This window comes from Lissotriton helveticus, chromosome 1_1 (assembly GCF_964261635.1).
Source record: "Lissotriton helveticus chromosome 1_1, aLisHel1.1, whole genome shotgun sequence".
Classification (NCBI taxonomy): Eukaryota; Metazoa; Chordata; class Amphibia; order Caudata; family Salamandridae; genus Lissotriton; species Lissotriton helveticus.
Window position 1 is genome coordinate 532,558,000 of NC_136057.1, and position 27,261 is coordinate 532,585,260.

Here is a 27,261-nt window from a genome sequence, read left to right on the forward strand (position 1 = left end):
ATCACTTTTAGTTCTGGAATTAGCCAAGACCTTTTGATTTTAATGAAACTATATGAATAATGTACTTACTTATGATGCTTTCAGCCATCCCTCTTTCTCCTTTGGTCTACTATTGAGTTATTCAGCATAACGTATAGGGTAGCATGTCAGCCCGCTTCAGCTGTTGGCTAATTTCACTGCGAGTGAACACATTCTGTCCATTTAGAAGGCACACATTCACACATAAGTAGTTAAATTCACTGCCCTGGACTATTATCCCTTTGTTTGCTTTTTGACACCAAATAAACATTTTGCTTTAAGCCAATTTTTTTTTTTTATTAGCAAGCAAGACTGGCAGCTTCCCAATAGAGTTTTGCAAAAACCTTGACAAGCATTGACATAGCCAAAAGGTTTGCAGTCAATGGCAGACTTATTAGCTTTGCCAATCATTGTTAAAGCATGTAACACAACTCTGCCCCATCTAGGTTTGGAAATGGGCGAAGTGAGGGTGAATAACGACTGCAGGAACAGCAACTTTGTACATCTATGAATAAATAAGGTGAAGTAGCAGTACACCATTTGCATTTCAAAGTTATGTTCTTAGTTTCAAATGGTTTCTCCTTTACATCTGTAGTAAGGAAATATACCCACTTTATTATAAAATCAACTCCATCTCCAGACCTGTCAGCTTCTTAAAACTACTCTCCATGTTACACCAAGGGTGGGCCTTGTAGGGAATGGGACCTTGTGTGTGTCTATGCAGGGTCTCCAAACAGAAACTGCAAACCTTCTCCGCACAGGGGTTTCCAGCTCACCTTGTGCTCCGCCGTGTATTATGGAATGTTGGGAGCCGCATTGAAAACAATGGAGTGCTCCGGGCTTCTAATGGCCGGTAAAAGCCCGGATCTCCAACAATCCAATGTCTGTTCACAGCTCCTGCTGTGAACAAACGGCCTCACGGAGCCCGAGGGGATCGCAATACCCTTGGGCTCCGGGAGGCCTTTCTTTTAGAATTTAGAACATTCCACTCTAGAGGCAGAATGTTCTAATACGCATAGAGCCTTCTGTAGCGGACTCTACTGACCATTAAAGGCCCACTCCCTTGTTAAAGGCTGTAGCTGGCCTTTAATGGGCGTTAGAGTCCACTACAGTGAGCTCTACGGCTATAATATCAGCTCTTCGCGATGTGTGTGTGTGTGTGTGAAGGGAGACAGTAGTGTGTGAAACACGACACTTTATGAGTTGGCAGGCCCACATCTCAGCTCCATTTCATGCAGCCAGCACAGATGCCAGTGACTTTGTCGAGCATAATAAATTATCTTCCCGTAAAGACTTTATCTGAACAAAGCACAAATACATGGGCAACATCCTGGACTGCTGCTGTTGGTTTTGTGACACGGCTTGGGAAGGCTGATAAAAGTTCCCTAAAGCTTGCAGCTCGAAGTCGAATTCAAGCAGAGGAAGTGGAGGCCTCCCGCTCTGCACAGGAAGCAATCTGCGAGCGGCTCTTCCATGCCAGACTCCAGGCAGCGTTTAACTAACCACTGACAGCTCTGTAAACAAAGCAGGACAAAACGAGAGCAGCTTTCCCTTTTCTGGTAGTGTTTCCTCTTGGTCTGGGGGCTGCAGGATCGTCCTAGTGTAATGTTCGCTGCGAGCGGCAGCATCCGAGTCTGAAAGGGATCTTCAACCCTACAGCTACAGAAAGGGACGGGCGTACTTGATGGATTAAATCATCCAAAGGTTGGTAGCGGGCAGCTGTTTTTTTGGGAATAATTTTATGATAGCGTTCTTTATACTAGTTACTCTACATTTGTTTCTGGGTGAGCTTAAAACGAGGTTGTATTTAACCGACATCTTTAATTCATATTCTCTTTGTTTAGTTCTTTCTTCTGGTCTTTCTTGGTTTTTTTCTCTCTCGTTTTCCTTTTTGATATAGCCTAGTATTTTTTTCAGTATCTTTTTATGTCTTACTTTAATTGCTGGCTCATTCCCTTGTTTAAGCTTCTTCTTTAACAAGTTTTTTTCTCTTCTTAGCTACTCTTCCCTCTTCACTTCACTCCCTCCAATTAACTTTTTCTTTTTCTAGTTATTCTCACTGTTCCTTGGTGCGGCTGCCTGTTTCTGTCAGGTTTCTTCTTTAATCAGCGACGTTTTAGGAACCATCAAAGCTTAAACCTAATATATTTACTTCAAATGAACATGCTCTTTTCCTGTCCTTTGCTTTAGAACATGGAACTAATGGACATTTTAAAAAAAACAAGAAAAAAAACATATTCCTGAATTTCAGTATGTTTTCCACACAATTAACCTAATGCTTGCTGGCTTCCTTTTAGCAGAAACCTCCAGGAATTTAGGAAACTGATTGTTTGGGTTACTGGCATCACACTCATCCTGTTTTTATTGCCTAAAAATGACTGTAAAAAAACGTGGCTCGGAGTTTTTTCTGAATTGTAAAACATTGATACAGAAATACTAAAAGTAGAAGTGCAGTTAGAAGGACAGAAATTAAATCTGACACTTATATATCCTACTCGTTAGTTACATCTGTACAAGATGCAATATCCCTGCTTTTGGTTACGAAGTGAAGTATGGTACCAGAATAGCATTTTCAGAATATCATCTAACATGCCCTAATTTTTGTCGTAAAAACATTGCCTTATTGGTCTGCCTAATGTAAAACCTACATGTAATATGTCAATATTTATGTAAACGAGATGGAGGACATAATATTTGTCAGACGAACTTTCTGCATACAATAGTAGGACATATCACCTGCAAAAGTAGTCAACTGCAAAAAAACTTACTTCCACTCGTTTTGGTTATGTATTCTGATCAAACTAATTGTGGTTCCTTGTGAGACCACATTACAAGCACATATTCCCTCGAAGGCTTTGCAGAAGTAGTGTCATGTGTTCCTTCTTCCTAAATGGACTTACTTAACTTCTCACTATTTAGCACTTTTGGGTCGCCATGTGTCTGGTATTGATAAGTGTGTAATAACAATTTTTAATTTGAGACTGATTTTAATGTTTTCTTTCAAATTCTTTTTTGAGATGTTACTTTCTGCAAATTGTGTGACTTCATTGGGAATAAGCACATGCTACCAGAACAAATTACCGCCTTTTTATATATAATGTCCCAACATATAAAATATGTTCAGTCCCTGAGGTAGGTTCAGGGGCACCCTCAACTCTTCAGGGGCCACACACTCTTCCGGGGTGTGCCCATCCCAACATAAGGGCAGACAATATCTGTGAGATATGGGAGACTAGGGGCCCCAAGTCACATTCTGCAGTGGGGAATCATTTTACGTTACGCCACCAGAGAGTACAACACAGCTTGCATCTTGATCCCATATTTTTCTGACTGTGCAGAATCATCCTCTAATGTATGATGCTGCCTTACTGGGTCCGGTCAAATAGCTCCACCAGTTATTTGTACATCTATGTTTACTTTTTTTCATTCAGTACTAATCTCCACATGATTTATTCAACTTTTACATCTGCACAAAGGCCAGCTCATTTGTACTGCAATAAACACTGAGATGCAGAGCTCTTAGGCTTTCCTTCATACTCTTTAGTATTTTGATCCACACTGACATTTTCAGTTATTCACTGTTGACAAAGTTTATAATTTTAGTTATTTCTGTTTAACTAAAAATGTATTTTAAATTGGAATTATTTCTTAGTGGCACATATAGAAGAGACCAGCAGTAAATAATTAGAATGAGACAGTGGGTGCAACTAAAAGCACTAAGGGTTGGAGTAAAGCCACAAACTCAAGTAGCACACATGTTCTAAAATAGGCAGAAAAGCGGGCCTGACAGAATCTCTCTGCTGTCACCCTTGCTGAGGTTCCTTGGTGGTTGGCCCTTTTGTTGTATTGCATTGAAATTGAAAGCAGTTTACTAATAGTTTGGTATTGATAGAGAGGAAAACAATAGTTGTTTGCTTGTTTATTTAGATGTTTTGGTAAGTGCCTTGATATACCATTTTGGTTGCTTCCGTGGCCTTTAAGACACTGGGGCCATGTAGATAAGATTAAACACTCAAAGGGTAAGTATTAGTAGATGGTATTCTCTTCCTGGAGGACACAGGAGCCCCAGTGGCAAACTCAAACCTGCTGCAAATTCTCGAATGTATGACATTACAACGAATTCCGTTGCAACGCATGCCTTTACCACGCATGCGTTACAACGGAATTCGTTTACCACGCATAAACTTTACCTCGACTACTTGCGTGGTGACGTCATACGTCGTTAAGAGGAAACAGAATATTTTTTCCGATTTCTCTTAAACGACGCTGATTATGTGCAGATCCCGACGTGACTTCTGGTGAGTTTTTTTATTTGGGGGGGAGACCCCCCCAAGCCCCCCCGTTTTACTTTTTACCTTTACCACATATGCCTTTACTACAAACCTCGTAGTAAAGGTATGCGTGGTAAAGGCTTTAGTGGTAACCACGTATGCGTTGTACTGCATGCGTGGTTAAAGATTTAGTGGAAACGGCTTCGTTGTAAAGGCCGTTTCCCCAAATTCTCAGGTACCATAGTTAGGTTGCCCACCAGAGAGTAGGACGCTAGCAGATGAGTCTAACCTTCTTCCTGAGGTCATACTTGTGCTAGAGTACTCTTTCCATAAAAGCGTAAATATGGCCCTTAATGCATTATCTCAAAGTCTTAACTGCACTTTAACACAATTATTTTTGAATATAGAGGTAAAGAAAGTATCTCCACAATAATTCTCTTTTAATGATTTTGTGGCTTAGTTGACAGTAATGTTTGAAGCTGACCTGGCAATGGAGATGCAGGATTCAGTATAAAACAAGCAGTATTATCCTAATGAAATACTAATAAACAACCATTAAATTGGAATTAACATGTAAATACTTCAAATTTAAAGTTATTGTATGGGACCATTTAAATGAGTTCTGAAGAATTGGTTGCAGCATCCCTAGTTTGACCCAGTGGGTGTCGCCAGTCTCATTGGATAAAAGTTGCAACGCTCTTCCAAGCAGGTCCTGGAACTGGGCATGTCAGGACAACACTGAGCATCCTTGTTTTCAATGCCTAGTTACTCATGATCACAGTTACATTTAAGCTTGGACATAAGAATGGATTTTCCTCACATGGCAGATTAGGTGGCCCTTATCTAATTATAATTTCTTCACTCTTATTGTACTCATGTTGTTTTATTATCAACTTTATTTATTGATATTAATAAAGACTCATCAGGTGTACAGCAATAAACAGCACATTTGGTGGGTTAAGCATCAGGATATCAAGCACAAAACAGAACCTCCTGATACATAGAATAAGAGTGGCCGTGCTACTGAAATCGAATAGCCTGTTAATACACCTAGTTCAAATCTTCCTCCGTTGTGTATCTGCCCTCCCTGATTCATTCCGATCACTCGCATTCATTCCATTATTCAGGAACGCATTGCACCGCTCCCTCCATTACCTTAAATCCTCATCTAATTTGTCATCTCTACAACTAGCTTTCATATGGGCCTCCTCTGCTAGTGTCCATTCGCGAACATGCCTCATCCACGCCTCAACCTCAGGGGCATGTGTCCCAGTCCATGTTATTGCTATTCTGCAACGTGATAGCACTATGAGCAACTTCAAGAGTTTATGGGCTGTCTTACATTCTTTAGGTTTCCGGATGTGTTCCAACAGGCAGTTTAGCGGTGTCAGCTTCATAAGACCAGTGCCACTCTGCACCCTCTCCACCACTTTGACACAAAAATGTCTAACCTCACGACACCTCCAGGCTAAGTGTAGGAAGTCTGCCCCTTCTTCTCTCCACCGGGGGCAGGCATCCAAACGATCCGATGCAATGCGCTGCAACTTCACAGGGGTCATGTAGGTGCAGTGTAAGTAGTTGTAGTGTATGAGTTTGAAACGAGCATTGTGTGAGTGCACCCACTGCCTTCCACGCCCTTTTATCAATGGGCTCCACCATAACCACATTCCATGTTGCACGTAGAGTCAACCCTCATTGCATTATAAAGGAAAGTGAGAGACGTCACCCAGCACCACATGTGAGCATTATAGCCAGTGTTTTTGTTGTCTTTTGAATGACTGTATACTTGGGCCACGTTGCCTTAAACAGTCTGCAAATACGCTACAGCCTCCCTTCTGCCATGCCTGAAATGGCATATTGTCCATCATTGTCCGCACCGGAACAAGTACCCACACTGATAGTTCCCGATGGAATGGAGCATGCTTTAATTTCCGTTCCACGAAACATTGGCAAATGCTTGTAGTTGTTTAACTATATAAGGCATGTTGTCGGGATTCCTGCCCCTCCATCAAAGCCATTAGGAGCCTATCTGACAAGACTCTTCCTCTCAATAGCCTCTTTTCCCAGCTGTCCCCTTTGCCTAGCCACCGGGACGCATGCTGCAGGTGTGCTGCAAAATAGTAGAGGTACAAAATAGGGGCCTCCAATCCCCCTCCTCGTACAACCGGTTCAGAATGTCTAATGATAAACTTAATTTTATGGCCCACGCTAACAAAATAGCAGCAACAGCCCACCATAAACTCAGGCTGATCAAGAAAATCAAGCCGTTTTTACCAACCTCAGCAGGCAAGACGCTGGTAAGTGCTCTCGTGTTGTCATCTCTTGACTATTGTAACGGCTTATTCACCAACGCCCAAGCAAGAGTGACCAACAAAATGCAGACCATCCAGAATGCTGCAGCTCGTCTCCTGTCTGGAGTCCCAAAGTTCTCACCAATCTCTGACACTATACGGGACTTGCATTGGCTTAAGATTCGAAACAGGATCAAGTTTAAAGCGCTGTGCATACTTTACAAAGCTTTGCACAACTGTGGTCCACATTTCCTGAAATCCCAACTCAGATACCAGTCCTCCATTAGATCGCTCCTATCTAATAACCTTAAAATGCTACAAATACCACGAACAAAAACTGTCAACTGGGGCGATAGACGCTTCCTTGTGGCAGCTCCCAGATTATGGAATTCCCTGCCAGCTTCCATCAAAGACAGCCCATCCCTGATGCATTTTCGCAGAAAGATAAAAACCTGGCTGTTCGATCAAGAATAAGTTACCGGACAAACCTTGGGAATACGTTCACAGTTTTCTAGCGCCGAGACGCCTACGGGCAATTGTACGCGCTGTATAAATCTCAAAAATAAATAAATAAATAAATAAATAAATGCCCCTCTACTATGGCAGCCAACCCAATGTAGGTCCACTAGTATAGAGTTCAGCTGCCTGAACACTCACATGGGGGTAGGGCACAGCGAGCTTTGAAGCCCTTATAGATAGCGGGCAGCACTATCATCTTAGCCACCGCCAGCATACTCATTAAAAAGAGCGATAATGTATTCCAGAAGGATCGTCTCAGAGCATCCACCGTTCTATGTACATTGTGGTAAAATAATTGCGTGTCCTTGATCGCAACCTGTATACTCAGTTATATAAAATGTCTCATCTCCCATTACAGTCCCAGACAGGGAAGTCGCTCCTGGGGGAGTCCTGCCAACCGGGCCAGTGGGAAGAGGAATGATTTATGCTTTTTAAGTCGCATCCCCAAGTAGGCACCAAAATCCTCCAATATCTGCAGTAATTGTGGTACTGCCTTGCAGGCGAGGCAACATAAAAGACTGCATTATCTGCATTTGCTGATATCATGTGTAGGGTCCCACCCATGCGGATACACCACCGCTCCAGGCCCTTTTGTGCCCAAATCACCAGCTGCTCGATTGCCAGCGCAAATAATAGCAGCAAGAGAAGGCATCCCTGATGTGTGCCCCTCTCTAGTAGCCACTCTTTGGACCGACTCTGACCTGCATTGACCCGGGGGCTTGGCGCTCTGCATAATATTTTGACCCAGTGGCAAAACCAAGGGCTGAAGCCTGCGGCCTGAAGGCTTCCTGCAGATACCCCCAATCAACAGAGTCGACTTATTGTACTTGTTTTGAATATAGCAGGTGGCCGCTAACCTTTATGGCCAGCGGAGACCATGGCATCCACTCATCTGAAAAAACGCTTTCCATATTCGGAGATCTATGCATGTCAGGAGAGAATCTCTGCCTTCAATGTTACCTTTGCTTTGGTGGCACCATTGAAGGCAGTGAAGCTTTGCTGAGCAGGGTGCCATTTATGATGCACAAACACTCAGCAATGCTTTATTGTTTAATAACAAACTTCCACAGAGGGAGGTTCTAACAAAAGAACAAAGAAATCAATGTGGGTCATTTTTTTGCTACATTTCATGACTACTAGGATTTACATTGAGCCATGGCCTTTTGGAGAATGGGCATTGGTCAAAGGTTTCCACTGGGTGAAACAGCTGAGGTTCTGCCAGAAGAAACCTGAGACTTCACCCACTTCTAAATGGAGCAGGAGAGCCACGAGTTTGGTGGACAGGGCATCTGATGATATTTTGGCAGATATCCCACACCCACCAAGTCTAAGTAGCTGCCTTAGTCTTTCTAAGGACTCTTGTGGGTACTATCAGCAGTCATCATGCCACTGGTGGTCAGATAGTGTGGTTTCTATGAAAAGTCCAGACTGCACTTTCTAGTAAACCAGCATGTATAACACAGCAGATGTTCATCACTGACTTCTGCATAGACCATGTTGTACCTAGTGTCGGGGAGTACAGGAGCTGCAGATGACTCAGTGTCCATTTACTACAGTCTGTCTTCTAGCACAGTGCTGAAAACTGTATCCTAATGTATTTCTCTGTAAGTAGTGGTTGCTGACATAACAGGCTTAGAGGCTCGATACAGAATTGAAGGAATGCAGTTCTTGACTTGCAGTAGTCAAATCTGCCTGGTGTTGAGCTAGTCCTGTCCTGGCATCTTCTTTGTCATAACAAAGGCTATTAAAGAACTCATATTGCAATGTGGAATAAAAATGTCAATGTAGATCTTAAGCTGATTTGTAGTGACTTGTAAATGGACAGCCACCAAAAACTGATGTCTATCCCTCCTGCACTTCTGTCACACATTCTACCTCATTTAGAGTTTGGAGATATCTGTTTTCACTGAGAACAGAACTGCCACCATCTGCGGCACCAGGAAAATATCTGGGTAGAAACAGTGTTGGAAGGCAGGCCCTGTTTAGGGTGAATCTTCCAGTGCAATATCTGTGGATTGGTTGTCCATTCTGTCAAGACTAGCTGAGGGCAGCATAGTGTTTTTGTATAGCAATAATATCCTCCATTCGCTTAAGGAAACCTCTCAGGGCATCAGGGGCATGTTTCTTTTTCAAGGGGCAGAGTACAAAGTAATAAATGTGTACACACTGACCCAATTGAAAACCTTAGATAGGACAGCACAGCTACCACGTGCCTGGAGCTGGACCGGCAATGCATCTGTTGATGGGTCAGCAGAGGCAGTGCTTCACTCAAGGCAGTAGTTAGAACAATAAAAATAAACATAGCACTAACAAAGCAAGGGAACCCAACCCTCCTCTCAAGAGTTCCTTTCATGCCTTCATCATCCTCCTACTCATATGTGCAGCATCCTTTCATCCTTCCCCCTTTCTATTAATCTGTCCTTCCTTTCACTTTCTATCCATCAAACAAGCCCCTATACCTATATCCACCCATCCATGCACAGATCCATCCATCCATCATTCACCTATCCATCTAGACTTTCTTCCATCCTTCCAGACATCCTTTCACATGTCCTTCCATCCATGCTCTCATCAATCCATCGATCAGTATATCCATGTATTGCTCCATTCTTTCAATCACCCATCAATCTTTTCACCCTACCATCTATGAATTCACCCATTCTTTAACTCTTGCGTCATCCATCCTTTCTGCAGTTCACGTTCATTCTTTCACTCTTCTGTCCATCTTTTCATCCATTAACCCAGCCCTACTTTCACCTTTCCATTCATCCTTACTTTCCTCCACCCTTCCTTTCTATCCTTCACCGTTTCATACTTCCTTGGTTTCATGTTCCCTTCCTTTCACCCCTCTTTCCTTCTTTCTTCTGTTCTTACTTTGCGCTTTCCTTCTATCCATCACACTTTTTTCTTCTCTTCCTTACTTTTTCTTTCTTAACTTTCTAACTCCTGATTTCCATCTATCCTTTTTTTTATTATTTTCTATTTCCCCCTCATTGCACTTGGCTCATTTAGCGGCCACCACCAATGAGCATTATTCTGCAGATGCATAGACAGAAGAGAGAGAACCAGTTTACCAGCACATCTGGCTTAGTAGTCACACCTTGCTTTAGCTGCCACAGTGGGATGAAGTGACAGAGGATTGGGTTTGCACTGTGTAAGACCTTGATGCAAATTCAAGTACAAGCTGCACATGAGTGGATGGACCTTTATCTCGAATTGAGGCATAACAGCGACAGAGTCACAATATAGCAATGACAGTGATGCATATTTTTCCCTACAAGGATGACAGAGAGTGGAAGAATTTCAAACCATGTAAATCGAATCACCTTGTTACAGCATGGTTCGTTATAATCTAAAGTTGGTCAAAATAGCAAATGCAAAAAACAACTTATTTAAAAATAGTCATATACAAATTGAATAAGACTTCCCCCCCTGAACTATACTAGAGTTTCAACTGAGGCTATGGAAAACTAAGCAGCAGATGTCAGCAAGTGAAACTTTTAAATGCAGAACCAAAAGAAGGTTTAATCAGGTGAGGAAGAATATTTTTGCTCGAGAGACAAACTTTGAGTGAGGAAAATTAAGCATGGAGTCTCAAGAGGGGAAGAGGCATCTGCTTGCGAAGAGGAGAACCTCATTGAGAAATGGACAGGAGCAATCTGAGTTAGATTAACTCATCAAAGCATAGTTAAATATCCAATTTCTAAAATAAAGTACATCTGCCTATGGTTCTCAAGAGTTAGGAACCAATCAAAATCTAGCATTTGCCAATAGAAGGCTTGAGTTCTCCTTCCCAGGCATCACACAAAAGACCTCAGTTTAATTCAGCGACATCCGCATTACTATTGTGTACCGTTATACTATACTCGATCATAACCGTAGAAGAATTCCTGCCTTGAAAAAGCCCAGGCTTCTTTGGCCCTCGGGCGAAACACGTGTCGGCTGTCTTTCTTTTCCTGCACATGATTTAAAGAAAACCAAAGAGTAGTCCTTATTCTCTCAGCAAATGTGACACTGAAAACTAAATGTGGGGATGCTACTACCCCTGAAATCTACATTCAAAGGAGCAAAAAACCAATCACACGACGCATCACACATTAGACGCTCACAGCTGCATGTCCTTTAGAAGATATCTCGTACTGGCTGACACATCATGGTCAGACAGTCTTGGGCACAGGTGCATGAAACCAAACATTCAGTTACAGTGAAGCTAGTAATAATACATTTTCTTATACAGATTAAAACAACTGAAAGCATTCACAGTTAGATTGGCTCCTGAAGCGGGAATAACGAGTGAGATACCATACAGCAGCAAAAAGCACCGTTTTGATGTTAGCAGAAATTGTTTAACTGACGCCTACATTCACTATGGCCAACTTGTTGTGAACATACTTTAACCAGCTAGAACATGGAAATCACACTTCAGATTAGCGTACATAGCGTACATTAGCATAATTGTTAAGCAAAGCAAAACATAGTGACACCGCATCACCAGAGGGATTCACAAAATCGCTGATTCCGCTCTAGCTGTATGTCAGGCAGCCACCTTAGTCCAAACGATCTCCTTAGTTTATAAGCATGAATGGAGGTAGAACCTCAGGATGGGTGCAACGTTTAATCCGATAAAGAAACATTAAGTGAATAAAACTATCTGGTAAAATTAGGGTAGGCAAGTACAGGTTTACTAAAATATTCAACCCCCTTTGTCCATTTCACCTTTGGGTTTTCTAGATATCAAAGGCTGCAGCTAGCTTGTTCTTGCCTTCACAGTGCATGCTCCCATTCCCATTTGGGTTACAAGTTGCACACTTTGTAAAATCCAATTCTACAGGGCGTTGAGGAACCGTTCTGAATTTCTAAGCTTGGAATGAGAGACACTGTGAAAGTTGCATGGATATTCTTTAGTTTTGAGACGTGCACATTTGAAGCATGTGTCATTTGCCTACATAGGTCTTTGGCACAATTCATGTGGGCAAAAATCTTCAGGTGTGTGGCCTCTGCAATGATCGCCCAAGCGTGTTAAAGATTTGATGCAACTATAAGGAGCTGTCGTCATGTTGTATGTCTGAGCTTTACAAACTGCTTTCTCATGCATGAGTAGTTGAACAAGGAAGCATCATGTATTTACAGTTTATTATTCTAAATTTGGTCTTCGGCCAACATTTTTATTTATCAGCTATGCTTTTAAGTTCAAAAGCAATTTTGGCTGCGAACAAATTTCCAGCATCAATGGCTTTTCCTGTTCTAATTTCCTTTGAAAATATCAGCCCTTCTACCACAAGAAAAGTGAATTAAGCTTTCACAGATGTTTGTACAGTTAATAGGATTTGCCTCGATGGCAGAGTTCCCGAGCATTCACCAAATTCCAGTGATTTCTAAAAGCAAAATAATTTGGGTAACATGAAGAAGGTTTGCTTTCCTGCATATACTTTTTACAACTATAGAAAGCTTTGTACTCAGTTCAAATTGTGCATGAGTTTGTAAGCGTTGAAAGGGTCTTGGAAAAGGCAGTGCACCTCTAAAGTTCCCACAATGAGTTTAAATGTCCAGAAATAGGGAAGGTACAGGAACCCACTGAATTAAACCATCCCAGAGTTGTGATGAATCCCTAAGACTTCTGTATGTTGCTCTTGATTAGGGTCAGGTAATCGTGACTGCAATTCAGGGCCCAAACTAGGGCAACTCTTCGAACACAAATTGGGGTAGGATTTCCTTGTAGGACCAGGAGAGTAGGTGGCATTGCTTCAGCTTGCACAGAACTACACACAAACAGCCAATGACCACTTGCACACTAATGTTAAAAAAGTAATCAATATCCTTTGTATTTGAGGGAAAATAAGACTTTAGGAATGTACCAACACAACATTAGTTATGCACTGACTTTGACACATACTTAATGTAAAACTATCAGTGTTGTATTTTAGCTTGCACGAAGCACTGCCAATAAACAATAAGCAGACTTTTCCCACTAAGTTGTACCTTTGATGGAACTCTTCTACACTGTGCAGTCTAATCCTTAATGCAGACTTCCGGTCATTCTCTTATCTTGACCAGTCCATTCGGTACGTTTCTCATACTTCTTGAGTTGCATTAAATATAGAGACATTTTCGATTGAATAATAATCATATAAAGGGCAAGGGAAATATTTTGACTTTGTTTAGAACCCTATAAACTATGAAGTGTGATAAAAGGAAAGGAAAATTGCTGATTGTAAGGAATATCCTGTGAAACCACAGGCATTGTTTTGTTAAATGTATTGCATTAAATACGTATGCTTGTGATTTGTCCAAGTGTAGATTCAGCACCATGTCACAGTGTAACAAGTCAGTAAAACGTTACTGCAGTTAAGTGTGTAATGTGTATTTTGAAGATTGACGACCTTCAGTAGGCCCAGATATTTTTTAAGCAACATTGGGTCATATTCACAAAAGCATTTATGAGTACGGGAACAGGTTCCACAGGAGTTATCTCTTATGCACTCTTACAAATCTTTGTTAATTGGCCCCACATTGTCCATTCTTTTCTTTTTGTACTAACTGTATATGAATGCTCCCATTTTATTCCAATTTTTGATATTTTGGAATCAACTCACAAAGGTGTTTAAGAGCATGAAAAAGAGTTGTACAGAAGTACTAAATAACGTTTTCTACTAAAAGCCTTTATGAATTGATCCAATAATGTCTGAAATATTGAGTGTGCCTATGTTATATTCCTTCACTAAAGGCAAAAGTAGAATTTGTGGAGCCAGAGTGACTGAATCTCACAAGATATGGAGATGTTGATGGTATTGATTGTCATACTCCGTGTGTGAGAAGTTTGAGATCGGTCAACCAGGAAGCACCGATTACAACACTGAATTGTGAGCTGTGTATCAGACTAAATTCAATTTGTTCTTCTAGTTTCCCATAAAATACTGTAACAGCAGCAATGTAAGAGGTGATATGATGGTATGTCAAAATCAACCTATCTTCCAGTTCTACTATTTCAAGTTATTTGGAAAAAGTAAGATAACAATCCTTGTTACTTCTGAATCTAGAAGGAATTTGAGATCCAGACTTGCTCATTATTAATGGGATTTTTATTTTCATTTGTCACTGCATAGAATTGATGGTCGTATAGACGTGTATCAATCTGGATCAATGTGTGCATTTACTTAATTTGTTTTTTTGCCTATCGGTGCCATCACATTAAAAAACAACCATATCTTTGCCAGTCGTGTGATGGTATCAAAGGCACCATCCATCCCAAACTACTAGGCCACTTCCCTGCTGAACCTGATTACAAGCAGCCCTGGATGCGTTTTGCCCCTACTTGGACTCATCAATAAGGTGCCGTTGGAGTTCTATGGCATATCAAACATAGAACTTATGCCAAGGCAGACTAGTGCCACCAACCATACCGGTAAATGATCCGGTTGCAAACAATTCCATTAATTTCAATTGTTATGCTGTTATTAAAGACATAGTTTAACCATAAAATAAATCAGCCTTGGCTCGATTTCAAAACTCACAACATAGTGTTAATTGCAATGCGAGAGCTAGGACTGACACCCTCTCCCACCACTCTCTGAATAGGATAGTAGGATACCATAGATGCTATAGTAATGCATGATGTGGCTCCCTGCCCTTCCACAAACCAGCATTACAGCAAGACCCTGACCACAGGCCAGCTGTTACACAGAGAAACTCAGACTGATGAAAAACAACTGCATATAACTGCACTGCAAATGGAGAATGAGCCAACACAAAGCAGACAGGAGCATGTTAAATTCCGCCCTAAGACACTATATCCAGATACTACCACCAAATGATCCGGACCACCATATGTACTGCTCTGGCAGACTGCATCGATGCCAGCACCAGCAGAAGCTAAGAAGGAAATTGTGGAAGATTTTGCTTCACCATTGACTGCCTCCATTTCAGTCACCCCCTTGCAGGAACTCTGCAACAATCTCTCTCAATTATTCAGCAAAATAAAATCACCGCCATTTACAGCAATTTCAGCCTGCATCCAGACCTGAAGGCAGTCCTCATCCTCCTGGACCTCTCTGCAGCAATTGACACAATCTCCTACCCCATCCTCATCCAAAGCCTAGACGTCATCGGAATACATGGTCATGCATTCTGATGGGTCTGCTTCTTCCTGACTGGAAGGATCCAGTCAGTGAGCCTGGCACTATGCACCTTGGAAGACCGTGACCTTATCTGCGGGGTTTTGCTAGGTTCCTCCCTGAACCCAACCCTCTTCCACGCCTGCATGATCCCTCTAGTCAGCATGTTTTTAATTATGCTGAAATGATGCATTGTGTTTTATTATAGGTGTTTTTATAATATTTGTGTTTTAATAATATTCACATGTACTAAAGAAATAAATTGACTTGTTTGCACTGCATGTTAAAGTAGTATAATTGTTGTTTGAGTGAGATCTTTTTTGAGTTTATCTATGTGTTTTATATGAAGTAAGAATTCCTCTATTAATAGGGGGTTCTTGTTGATTGAGTGAATCAAGGAATAATTTGTTTTTGGTACTGATAGTACTCTACTCCCTTGTTTGCTGACAAGCGGTCTCTCTCAGTTTAAACACATTATTTTTGGAGATGCAGTGTATGGCCTGTACTAGTCTAAAATTGATAGCATTGGGGTATTTAGGCAGCACAGGGGAGGCTTTAATTGTAGCTTGCCAACGTATCACTGATTTTTAAAATCTGATCCAGTAAGTCAATTGGTCCAGAATCTGAGCAGAATCTGAGCAGTGAAGGATAAGATACAGTACAGTGGGAAAAGAAAATGCAAAGACACCAGAGGTGCGCCTAACACCTTATTGGCAGGGTCACCTAAATGGTGATGCCTGTGAGTGGATGGGTGTGTTGATGGTGGAGACAGCCCTCTGGGAGACGGGTGGTCGAGATGTCTTCTCGGGACACTAAATCCCTCACAAAAATCAATAGAAAAGTCAAACAAATTATTGTCTGGGATGGACCTCATATATTATTCACTAAAGTGTGTGTAAGTTTACAAAGGCTACTTATGGATTGTAAATAGTCTTTCTTTTCATCTCTTACAGCTTCCGTTTTAGATTCATATATTTTGGATCTTCTCAATCGTAAACAGAAATCATGGATGATTTGGAGCGCCGCAGAGAGCTTAGGAGGCAAAAGCGTGAGGAGATGCGCCTAGAAACTGAACGGTAAGTCAATGGTCATCCAGCACATATGACTGAGCACGCCTCTAACTTGTGGTTCTGGTTTTTGGACTATTTTATAATTAGCATATTTTATGTCGTTTTTGATTGTCCATGTCTTTTATTATGCTTGTTGTGTATTGATTAATTCTGGATCACATTTCCAGAAATGGTAAGGAGATCTTGCGCCTTTGGCTAACTTAATCTAAAATAACATGAATAAGAAGCATAGAGGAACTTTTGCAAGTTGTGGAAAAAGAGGGCTCACCATACAACAAATGTTGTTATTTTTTAGGTTTTTGGGGGAAAGTGATAAGTATCATGCCAAAGTACATTTTAATTTCAGGAAAACTATGGCAAAGTCCACACGTTACATAATGCCAGCAGTGAACAAGGCATATCATCTCAGAGTTGATGTTAATTTTTTAAGAGAGGGTGAATATTCTGCTCCTCCTGCTCTCCTGCTCTGATTTGTGGTAACTAGAGCAAGTCCTTAATGCCTGCCTCTTCTTTGCCACCCCCTCTTTTTCCTAGTTTTTGTTTTTGGCTGGGTTAGTGAGCATTACTAGACCTAACTATCTCTATCCCTACACTATTTTTGCTGTAGTTTAACATAAAAAATGTTCATTCGCATTTTCATGGCAAATGACAGACTTAGTATTATAAGATAACAAATGCTTCTTGGTAACCAAATAAATACAGGACTTTTAATCTTATAAGAGGATGCCTAAAAAGGCCAACACACTACAGAATAACTGAATCATAGATGAACCATTTCTGTGTAATATTGATACAGGCTGAAATCCATATAATCCAGGTTAATAACGAGTGAAAAGCAGATTGCGTAACTACTAAACTTTTACTTTGCATATCAACCACCAGAATAAAAAATATATCGGACAAAATACTACTGTTCCCGAATTTTTTATAATAACAATGACTGGTGAAATGCGTCTCTGAATTTGTAAAAGAAACAAATATTCAGGAAAATAACATGTTCAATCCGTGTAGGACTGTAAAATAATTTTAAATATTAGTTACTGGCATGTTTCAGCTTTAAACACAGAAATTCTAATTGGTTGACAACAAGCTTAACATTGTGAAACTATGCCTTCAAGGGAATAAAATTAATAATTGCGATGTGGGTTACACTTACTTTTCTTGTTCAAAATGAGGTGTCAGGATTCTTCCACAAGCATAGGCAAAACACCTAGAATAGTTGATTTTTTGTTAGTGTCACGTTTTGACGATGTAATTTCCATTGAGCGAATTAGGGCTGTTTCTAAAATAACAGGGTTTATTGTATATATTTGTGTGTATGGATCTGTTATAGATAGATGGGGGAACTCAACAATACTAACATCAATACCTAAACATGGTTTAAATAATGAATAACAAACACGCGGAGTGGATCAAATCATTCCCAACAACCAAGCAAACGGGCGAGAAAAGGCTGCAGCAGATCCGACAACAAGGAGTTCAACTTAGAGTATCACAAGGATGAACCCTTTTGCCATTGCTCTCCAAAGGTCATTTGAGGTGATTGGGCCTGATTATGGAATGGCATCAACTAGATTTTCAAATGTATTTGGAAGACACCAAGACATCTCAAGCTGGAGGACAAATTCAGAATTCAATCTCACATTGTGGTGTTAATTAGTCATAACTGCCAACGAGTGAGTGAAGTTAGACTCCACCCACATTTAAAAGTAGCCAGTCAGCGCTAAATTGACATTCGCATTTGCTCATCAAACACGCTGCACCCGGCAGTGTGTGCACTCATGCTACGCCGTCCTCATCAACAAAGTGGCTTCTTCAAAATGTTATGAATATACAATCAGTGTAGCCAGTGTTTATTTGAACCAAAAGTCGTCCTTGTGTGCTACTGCACACTCTAATACTGCCTACGCAAAATGGGACTAGACCCAACTAAGGCGAATGGGGGTAGGGGTCATCAATATATAATGAAAACAGTATCTTCTTTCACCATCTTTTATGCCAATAAAATTCAAAATCAGACATGCAGATATTTTTCATCATATCTGTATTAAATTAATTTACATACATTCAATTTTTTTTTATATATATGATTTGAACTCACGTTTATTTTCAATGCTTCCATAACAGTATTAGATAGATCATTCGCCTTAATTGGGTCTAGCCTCATTTTCAGTGGGCCGGATAGTCCTGTAAGCAGCACTAGTGTTAATCACATTGAATGGTGATGGAAACATATAATCAAAGTAGGATGATATGAAAGAGCATTCTGTCATAAAGGAGAGATAAGTTTCCGAAAAACTCATGTAGATGTTCAAAAGTGGTGCATACCATTTGAAGCTTGGTTCTTTCCACATCTATATTTGGTATTGTTACTTAAGAAAGGACGTAGCTTTCTCTGTGTCTCAAGATGTCCAATTTCAGAGAAGCATTTCTACAAGATGAACTGCCTTAAATGCCCGGTAGAACATTATGGTCTGCATCCTCTATAACTTTGTTCAATTTTGTTATTTTCCTTGTCTCGTGCATTATCTACACGAGTTTTGAGAAAACCTTCCTTTTATGCAAATGCATATATCAGCTGAGCAACATATACTAAACTTATCAGAATGGTAAACTTGATTGACAGCTTTGATATGTTGTATTGATGTGGATATATGCAATATGGACAACAACATATTTGTGGATTCAATTTTCTTTTTATATGAATTTAAATCATAGATTAATGTGTATGTGAAATGAAAGGATTTCCATGTTCAGTAATCACTCATAATATTCTATGGAAGTAACATTGATGTAGTCTCTATAAAGCAAAATAAGAAATTGTGATGACTTGTTCTTGCAAATTAGAAAATAGGGATATACGTTAATGGTATAACATTTATATAAAACGATAAATGCTGTGTTTATAGACATCATGATTAGATCCTCATGCATTCAGTATGATCTAACAGTAGGTATGTATGTGTGAGGTTGTGAACTTTACAGACATAAAACACTTGTATCCAATTACGTAACGGGACAAACCTGCATGTTGAAGTCTGCATCAACTGCACTACCACATCAGTACAAAAACAACAGAGGGCAATTCACTAGGACAATCCTCATTGTATGGTTGAACAATTTTGGTGTGGTCTACATGTGGTTAGCTTATAGGTTCCTTTGCCTGCTTCCTAGCCAAACTACCTATCTTAATAATCCTTTCATCCCTGCATTTTGTGTCTTGGTCCCTTATCCCGAATGTACCATTGTTGTTCTTATTGCTACTGGGCCGCATCCAGTGCTTTCTCTTCTTCCTCCATTGTGGGGGATGTGGGAGTTATGATCATGGGTTTTGTCCCACAAGAGAGCTTTAAGGTGATGCTAGTTGGTCAGAGACTGTATATATTAAGCAGTTAGGGTCTAGGGCTTAGTGGCGCACCAGTATATATGACAGGCAGAGCCAGGACATGGCTCTGGAGCATTACTTGCCCATTGTCACTACTCTCCTTGATTAACCTGTAGTATTCATCTCTGGACTCTAACCAACAAAGGTGGCACAGTGTCAGTAGGGCAGGACTTTTCACCAAAGTTATTTTGCGAATCACTGAGTTCTGAAGGAAATCCTTCCTCAGATGCTACAAGCCTTCTTATATATTTGTTTTGTCCTGTAGATTTTAGTCTGCAGGTTTTCCGGATTTCCAATGCTTGGTTTACTTCTCGTTTTCATGGAGCCTATCCACATTTCAGTCATTTTTAGGTCTCGCCTAGGCAGCGCTTGTGCTGTCTCTTCGAGACATGGTGTATTCAGGATATAGGCATAAAGCTAAGCCTACTTTCTGCCCATCTTTTTAATTGGCTCCTGTCTCTGCCCTTTGTAAATGGTGGCTTTTCATCGGTCAATAGGCTTAGTAGTCCCTCCTTAGTACCGCATTGTCTCTTATTGTACCTCCCATGAGGACACCCCCATGTGTTGTTACTCCCTAGGTTTTAACCCGTTGGCTGCTGCCTGCGGCCATTGGCCAACGGCAGAACTACCTCGCTGGTGCTGCCGTCGGCCAATGGCCGACTCTACTTCGCCCGTTTTTTAAAACAGTTGCACTGCCGCAAAAAAGCAGAAGCAGCCAACGGGTTAATTACAGCCTCAAGGCATTATTTTTTTAAAAGGCTTCAGGCAGGACACACACTTGGTCCTAATCTAGGCTGGCAGTGGTTACTTCACTCACTAGAATATCTCACATTTATATGAGACAGTCTATAAATTTCCCTTCATCAACTCCACACAGAGTACAACCTAATCCAAAATTAATGTAATCATTCTTTTGTCACATTTCAAAACTACTAATTGTATATATGGACATAGCTATTTGAATGTAATTGTAGTACTGTCTTGCATGCACTGCATTGTGGGTAGGGCGGATTTACCATATCTTCTTCAGGGTGCAGTACCATATGTGACCAAAAGAGGTCCCTTTTGGCCATATATGGTACTAAACCCTGCAACATGGCTAGGTAAAAAACATTGCCATTTATGATACCAATAACTCCAACGTTATAGACATGCAGTGCTGGTGCCTTGCTCATGAGGGACCTCTAAGAGGAGCTTGCAGTACTGCATTTAGACATGCAGTGCTGGTGCCTTGCTCGCTAGGGACCTCTAGCAGCAGCTTGCGGTACAGCACCTAGATATGCAGTGCTGGTGCCTTGTTCACTAGGGACCTCTAGGAGTATCTTTTGGTAGTGCACCGAAGCATGCAGTGCTGGTGCCTTGCTCATTAGGGACTAACAATCCAATCCTCTGGAAATGTCTTCAAATTGAACTTTTCAAAGATGCTTATGCTTGAGAATATAGGGCCTTTTTTAGAGTTTGACAGAAAGGATACTCCGTCACACATGTGGGTGATGTTCTCTCCGTCATATTACAAGTGTTTTCTAGCCAATGACACTTTTAATATGGCCCTTGGTCTGGTGCACATTGCCAGTATTAACTTTTTACAGTACATAGGACTCTTCCTATATGTTGTGCCTACCACGCTACTCCCCTAAGTACCAATACATATTCATATGGCTGCACAGTCCCTTCTTAGAACCAGAAATAAAATGTAATGTTGTGACAGTGCTTCATGGCTACACTAAACTTTCATGAAAACCTTATACAACCCCAGAGGCATGAAGTATAGTGCATTGTCTATACATCAAAGAGCTCTAAATCAGCAGCAAGGCAGCACAAGTGGTGCTGTTGAAACGACCTTACATAAGTTCATATTCCCATTTATTTATTTATACAAACTGCTTTGATTTTATTGTGATCACAGCATCTTTTCTACTTTCTCCACTTGGAATGTGTGCTGAAAACCAGGTTTGCACCGCACTTCAGAAGCTGATTTATTTGCTGGACGCTTCACGGCAGCTGCATAGAATGAATCTGCTAAGGAAAAGCACCATTGTAACATAAAAATTTAATTTTTCCAAGTTACATTTGAGTAAACTAAAACAGCGGGTGGGAAATGGACATTCTGTGGACCACACAGCGGCTGTGATGGAGATAGTTTCCAGACCCTGCCTCTTCCATCCTTCTCTCTTAAATCCCGATGGCTGAATCAGACCGCCCTCTGTGGCCATTGCTTCTATGAGTCAAGGTATCGTACACACCACAACAGTGACGTTTTTTATTGTTTTCATTTCGATTCTCTGCATGAGGATTGGCCAGTACTTAGATGAACTGGGACCTAGCAAAACTGAGGTGTACAATGATCAAAACATATACACTCTTTCAGACTCCCTCAGCTCAAAACTGCAATGCTTAGGAGGTCACAGCTATCAATGAAAGTAAATAAATGCCATGGGTAGATTTCTGACTAGAAGTGGAACATTCCATGTTTCAGGACCAGTCTACGCTGCAGACTGTTTTAACAGGAAAGAAGAAAATGTTTTTTCAATTCTGTGCATACCAACAAGCAAGAGAACTTGTCTTATAGGGCACCCGGCCACCATATTATTGTAACTTTAGAAGAATTCTGCGTGATATTACAGATAGTACGTGCGTGTGCTGCTCATCAGGTGTTGCAATTTTCGTGCGTCCGCCGTATTTATTTTTAAAGTACTCTTATCGTCGTATTTCACCGAATATTTGGACGTGCAGTCATGATGGAAAAATGTACACCAGTTGATGGCTGCAGTCTTGCCCGGCGGGAATACAATTCATGTTGCAATAGCAGTGTGCATCTTTGGCCGCAACATCGTGAGAACATGATGTATTTTCTCACAACTCGACCTGCAGCGCACACCAACAAGGCAACATTGTTTAGTGTGGCGCCCAGCCACAAGTTTGGAGTAAATTTAGAACAAATGTGCGTTATATCGTCTGTGCTCATGGCTGATAGTTTCCATGCACCAGATATCTGTATTTTGAAAAGCACTGTAATGAATTGTCATATCTTTAAATTCGTGACTGCAGACCTCTTGGATCACACAGTTATTATGAAAAAATATATTTTTAAATCATTTACAAAAATAGCAAGCAGTTATCTATCGTAAAGTAAAACAGCGTTTTTAGTTGGAGAAACATCACTCTACGTTGCAAAAAAATAAAACATTGAAGTGGATATAGGTAAAAAGGGCAAATTATGCTAGAAAATCCTAAATTAGAAGCTACTACTGAAAAGCCAATCTTAGAAAACTGCTAGGGAGCGAGAGGCTCTTAATGTCTGCAGGGACAGAGTTCCAGAAGCACGCAAAGCTGAGGGAGTGACCTTGCCATGATGAAGCGGGTGTTCAGAGGCAGTTGAATTAGCCATTGCTGATTCAGAAGGGTCAATTTTTGATCGAGTGCTTAAGACAGGATCTCAACATGTCTCAAGCAAAGTAACTGCAGCATGGAGAGGTAAAGAGGAATATGCAGGGGTTTCGCCTCACAAAGTGGAGAAGATGGACTGTTTGGCTCCATACTCAGAATCACAGCCAATCGCCCTGGGACCACGCGTTATTCTGATGTGATAAGGAGGAGAGTGCAAGTCATTCTTACGAGTTGCTTAACACTTTTGCTGATAGCAGAGACTGATCCGCTCAGCACTTTTCCATGTGCCTTCACTGTTGGTCATCTGAATAAAATCCAAAGCCTGTGATGGTAATGCTTTTGAGAAGATCAACCAGTTCCATTGCCTTCTTCAAATCTGAAGACCAGAAACTAGTGAAGCACCATATCCTCCGTACATCAACAGATGGTTTCTGTCTGTTGGATCTTCATCAACAAGGTGTAGATTGAGTTGCTAAGATCATAAAGGTTCATATATCTAGACAACAAATGACACAAGATTTAAAAAAACTTTACTGACTTGAAAAAAAACACTTTACACGTTGACCTTTCAATTAGAGCTTAATTTCAACCGGAAGCTGCATGTGGGGCACACTGGCTGTGTTTCTTGGGGAACAACACTTATTGTTTCTTATCAGACTTTCAGTAAGAGCAAGAGAGAGAAAAATACACATAAGGCAAACAAAGAGAAAGACAAAGTCAGAAAAGCAATGACAATGGAGAAAGCAGGAATGCAAAAGAATCTGAAAAACCGAGATAAAGGGGCAGAGTGTGTCTGAGGGTCGATGAAAGAGGCATAAAAAGGAATGAATCATAGGTATTCATCCTTAGTATCTGGCACTGCTGATATTCCTAGCACCGGTCAAAACTTTGGGCACCAGCACTAATTGCGTTGCAAATTAAGGTCTGGCTATAATGAGCCCCTGCCCCCTATTACAACCTGTTAGTGGCTCTGCCTTCACTGACGTCTAAACTCTACCATTTTCCCTTGGCCCATAACCACTGCCAGATTACCCTTGAATTATGAGGTGGTGGTGAGAGAAAGGTGCCACTGTGGTAGACATCAGCACCACCATGCAGGTGCCCCTAATCCAGTTAGCAGCCTTGCACCTCCCCCTGGCAGAACACATGAATGGTATCAAACATTCTAGGAAAACCTGTACCCCTCTTGGGCATGTGCAATTACTCAGATGCCGCCCCCTCTACACACACACTGCTGGGTTGATTCCCCAGCCCATAGTTTTCACATTTTGCCTGCTGGGGACTGGAGACTTAGTGGAAGTTCATTATGGGGATAACAGAGGATTCAGGGGATGCAGGGGTGACAGGAAGTAGGGGTGACACGTACCATGTCCTCGTCCCAAGGCTTCAGGGAGTGCCTTTGGTTCCACTTGGCCTGAGGCATGAACATCAGGTAGTTGTAATGCTCAGGACACCCTCTGTCCTGTGGGTAGGGTAAGAGAGGCCTACAGCAGTTCTGTGCATTTGGTCCCACGGCCAGTCATATTTTTTGCAGCATTATTATAACGAGACTGCATGGGACCAGACAGCCGTCTGGCTCCTTCATGGTGTTTCTGTTGGAGAAAGAGGTGGGTCCATCATACCATTCTGCTTTCTCACCTTTGACCTAGTCTTGTAAATTTAGGGGTGTCCCTGGTACATGGCAGACTGTTGGTGGAGGGAGACCACTGGCATCCTGCCAACGTCTAAATCAGTGCTTAATTTGATCTGATAGTTTCATGAGGGGCCCGCTGGCACTCATTTTGATGTCTGGCATTTATTTGAACTCATCAGACTTTGACCAGAGGCAAGAGAAAGAAAACACACTAGGGAAACGAAGGAGGAAGAAAAAGATGAAAAAACATGACAAAGAAAGAAAGCAAGCATGAAAAAAGAACCTGCAACATAAAGAGATAGGGAGTGTCTGGTGGTGGACAAAGGAGGCATGCGGTGGATTCAAGACTACTCATCCTTGGTATTTAGCACCCCAATGTTCATAGCTCTGGTGTTGGGCTTCTGGACAATACTTTAGGTTTCAAGACTTAGGGCTCTATTTTATTTTTGGCAGACAGAGTAGTCACCATTGGGTTGGTGGACACTTTATGCCCATTAGGTTGTGACTACTCCGTCCACCAAATTTATAAATGATCACCTAGTAGGCAGTGATTTATAAAGGCAAGGTGACGGGACCAGCTCTCCTTACCTGAGTTGTCGTCTTTTCACAAGGCCATCAAATCAGTTCCGACCAATGCGTTTTACTGTTTGTTACAGGGCTGCATCGGAAGCAAAAGCCTTGTAAAAAACAGTAATCTCTTTTTCTTTTTGTAAAGACAAAAAGTAATGCCTCCCTCACCATGGGACCATTGTGGGCGGAGCATTAACATGTTTTGCTGTTCCTTACCGCCAGTTTACTTGGAGGTAAGGTACAGTTAAAAATGATTGCATGTCCACCCATCCAAATTAGGTGGGTGGAGATTTAGTCATTTCTCCGACGGCCCTTATTCCCCAGGGCCATTGGAGGGGATTAGTCACGGCGGAGACAGAGTAGTCTCTGCCATGATTATCCTGAAGGTCCTCCCCCTGCATTTAAGTGTAGTGGGCAGACCGCATGCTCGGCATTGAGAAACCTCTGTCACCATTGCAACGGAGTAACCTTACTGCCAAGAATTAAATTGGGCCTTTATTCTAGCTCTGGCCTAAATATAGGCCCAAGTGCTGGGTAAGGTCACAGCATTTTGTTAAATGTACCAAAGCTAAAAAAAATGTGTCTTTAATGTTTATCAGGACTAGCAGCTTTCATTACCAGAAATATTTAATTAATATGTTTTTGAACATGTTTTCAGTATTTATATTTTTTGCCAACTAGTAGAAAAAACACAATACAGTTTCCAAATTTAAACAGATTCTGATTTAAAAAAAGAAACATTTTCATTGGTCATGTACACTCAGGCTTTTCATCCAAGCACACATATGAAGTGTGGCAGATACAATGTAAAACTAAGGTTTTGCCTTTAATGGTTTCAAGCATAGGCTTACAATGATGGTATTATCTAAACATGACCATCAACCAAGGGCTGCCATTTCCTAGTGATTATCACGTGGACTAAGTTCTTAAATAAGATTCATGGATGTATATTTTACGGTTGAACCGCTGTGCTGCTTTGTGTGAGTGTGTTGTGGGTGTGAGTCCAACATTATGTAGACAAAATCACAACATTCTGGCATTGCTCAAACAGCAACTAATCAGCCACAAACCAATCTCTTTGATAAGGAAAGCTATTTAACATCGCACCATGTTAGTTAAGCCACTGCTCTCTATACCACACTAGACCCCTGATCACGATAGGTCGTTTCTTCTTTTTTTGACGGACAAGCTTGTTTATGCCCAAAGGAGGATTAGGGTATGTTCACAAAACTTGGCTGTATGCTCCCTCCACTTGCAGCTTAGGAAGCCTTGTGCAAATTGCGGTAGTAAATGGTGCAAATGTACTACTTTTGTATATACAGGAATGGGGAAACCCATCTATATTAGCTGGTTATTCCCTACATCCATACAACTGGGCGTAAATTGTGTTCCTGACAATTAGAGATTCCCACGGCATCACACATTTTCGTATGCCCAATATTAACGACTTTCGAGATTGAATGGGGCCCTAAGTGGCCTGTGAGGTTCAATTGAATTTTATAATATATGCACTATCATAATGCTCATGAGATATGGCCACTAACATAATTAATCGAGAATACTTGTATTTATTTATTATTTATTTATACTTCATAATATTGTGTTGTAGATGAATGAACATGAGACGCCATTTTTAAGTACAAAAACTCCCTAAATTTGGACATCCACTCCAAAAAAGGGTTGTAAAAGCCTGTAATGTTAAAATGTCACAGAATTGCAAAAAATTATGCTTTCACATCAAAATGTTGTTTGCCCATGTCTCCGTGTTTTTTTAAGCGAGCCCACATCTAGTGTTTAAAAGACTCATGATACTGATGGTAGGCTGACTCAAGTAGAAATTGTTCCCGCAAGACATTTTCTGTGCAAACCCTCTCTCCCACTGGTACCCCATGGGAGTTTATTCCCTAAAAAGGTTATGTGAAATCGATTTTGTGAAATGTCAAAAAATCTCATTATGTCGTATAACATGAAATATGAACTTTTTCAAATGTTTGCAGGCGTAGTTA

At 41.0% G+C, this 27,261-nt stretch overlaps 1 protein-coding gene across 11 annotated transcripts in view; it reads left to right on the plus strand.

Moving 5' to 3' along the window:
- CALD1 (caldesmon 1) overlaps window positions 1–27,261 on the plus strand; it is a 655,703-nt gene that overhangs the window by 258,961 nt on the left and 369,481 nt on the right. For 6 of the 11 annotated variants that reach the window (XM_078674011.1, XM_078674008.1, XM_078673998.1 and 3 more), the window contains exon 3: window positions 16,164–16,286. In XM_078674011.1, the coding sequence (XP_078530137.1) occupies window positions 16,216–16,286 (71 nt within the window). In that variant the 5' untranslated portion in view covers window positions 16,164–16,215. Of the gene's footprint in view, window positions 1–1,431; window positions 1,723–16,163; window positions 16,287–27,261 lie in introns of those variants that run through there. The other 5 variants (XM_078674001.1, XM_078674010.1, XM_078674004.1 and 2 more) reach the window with 4 other exon arrangements.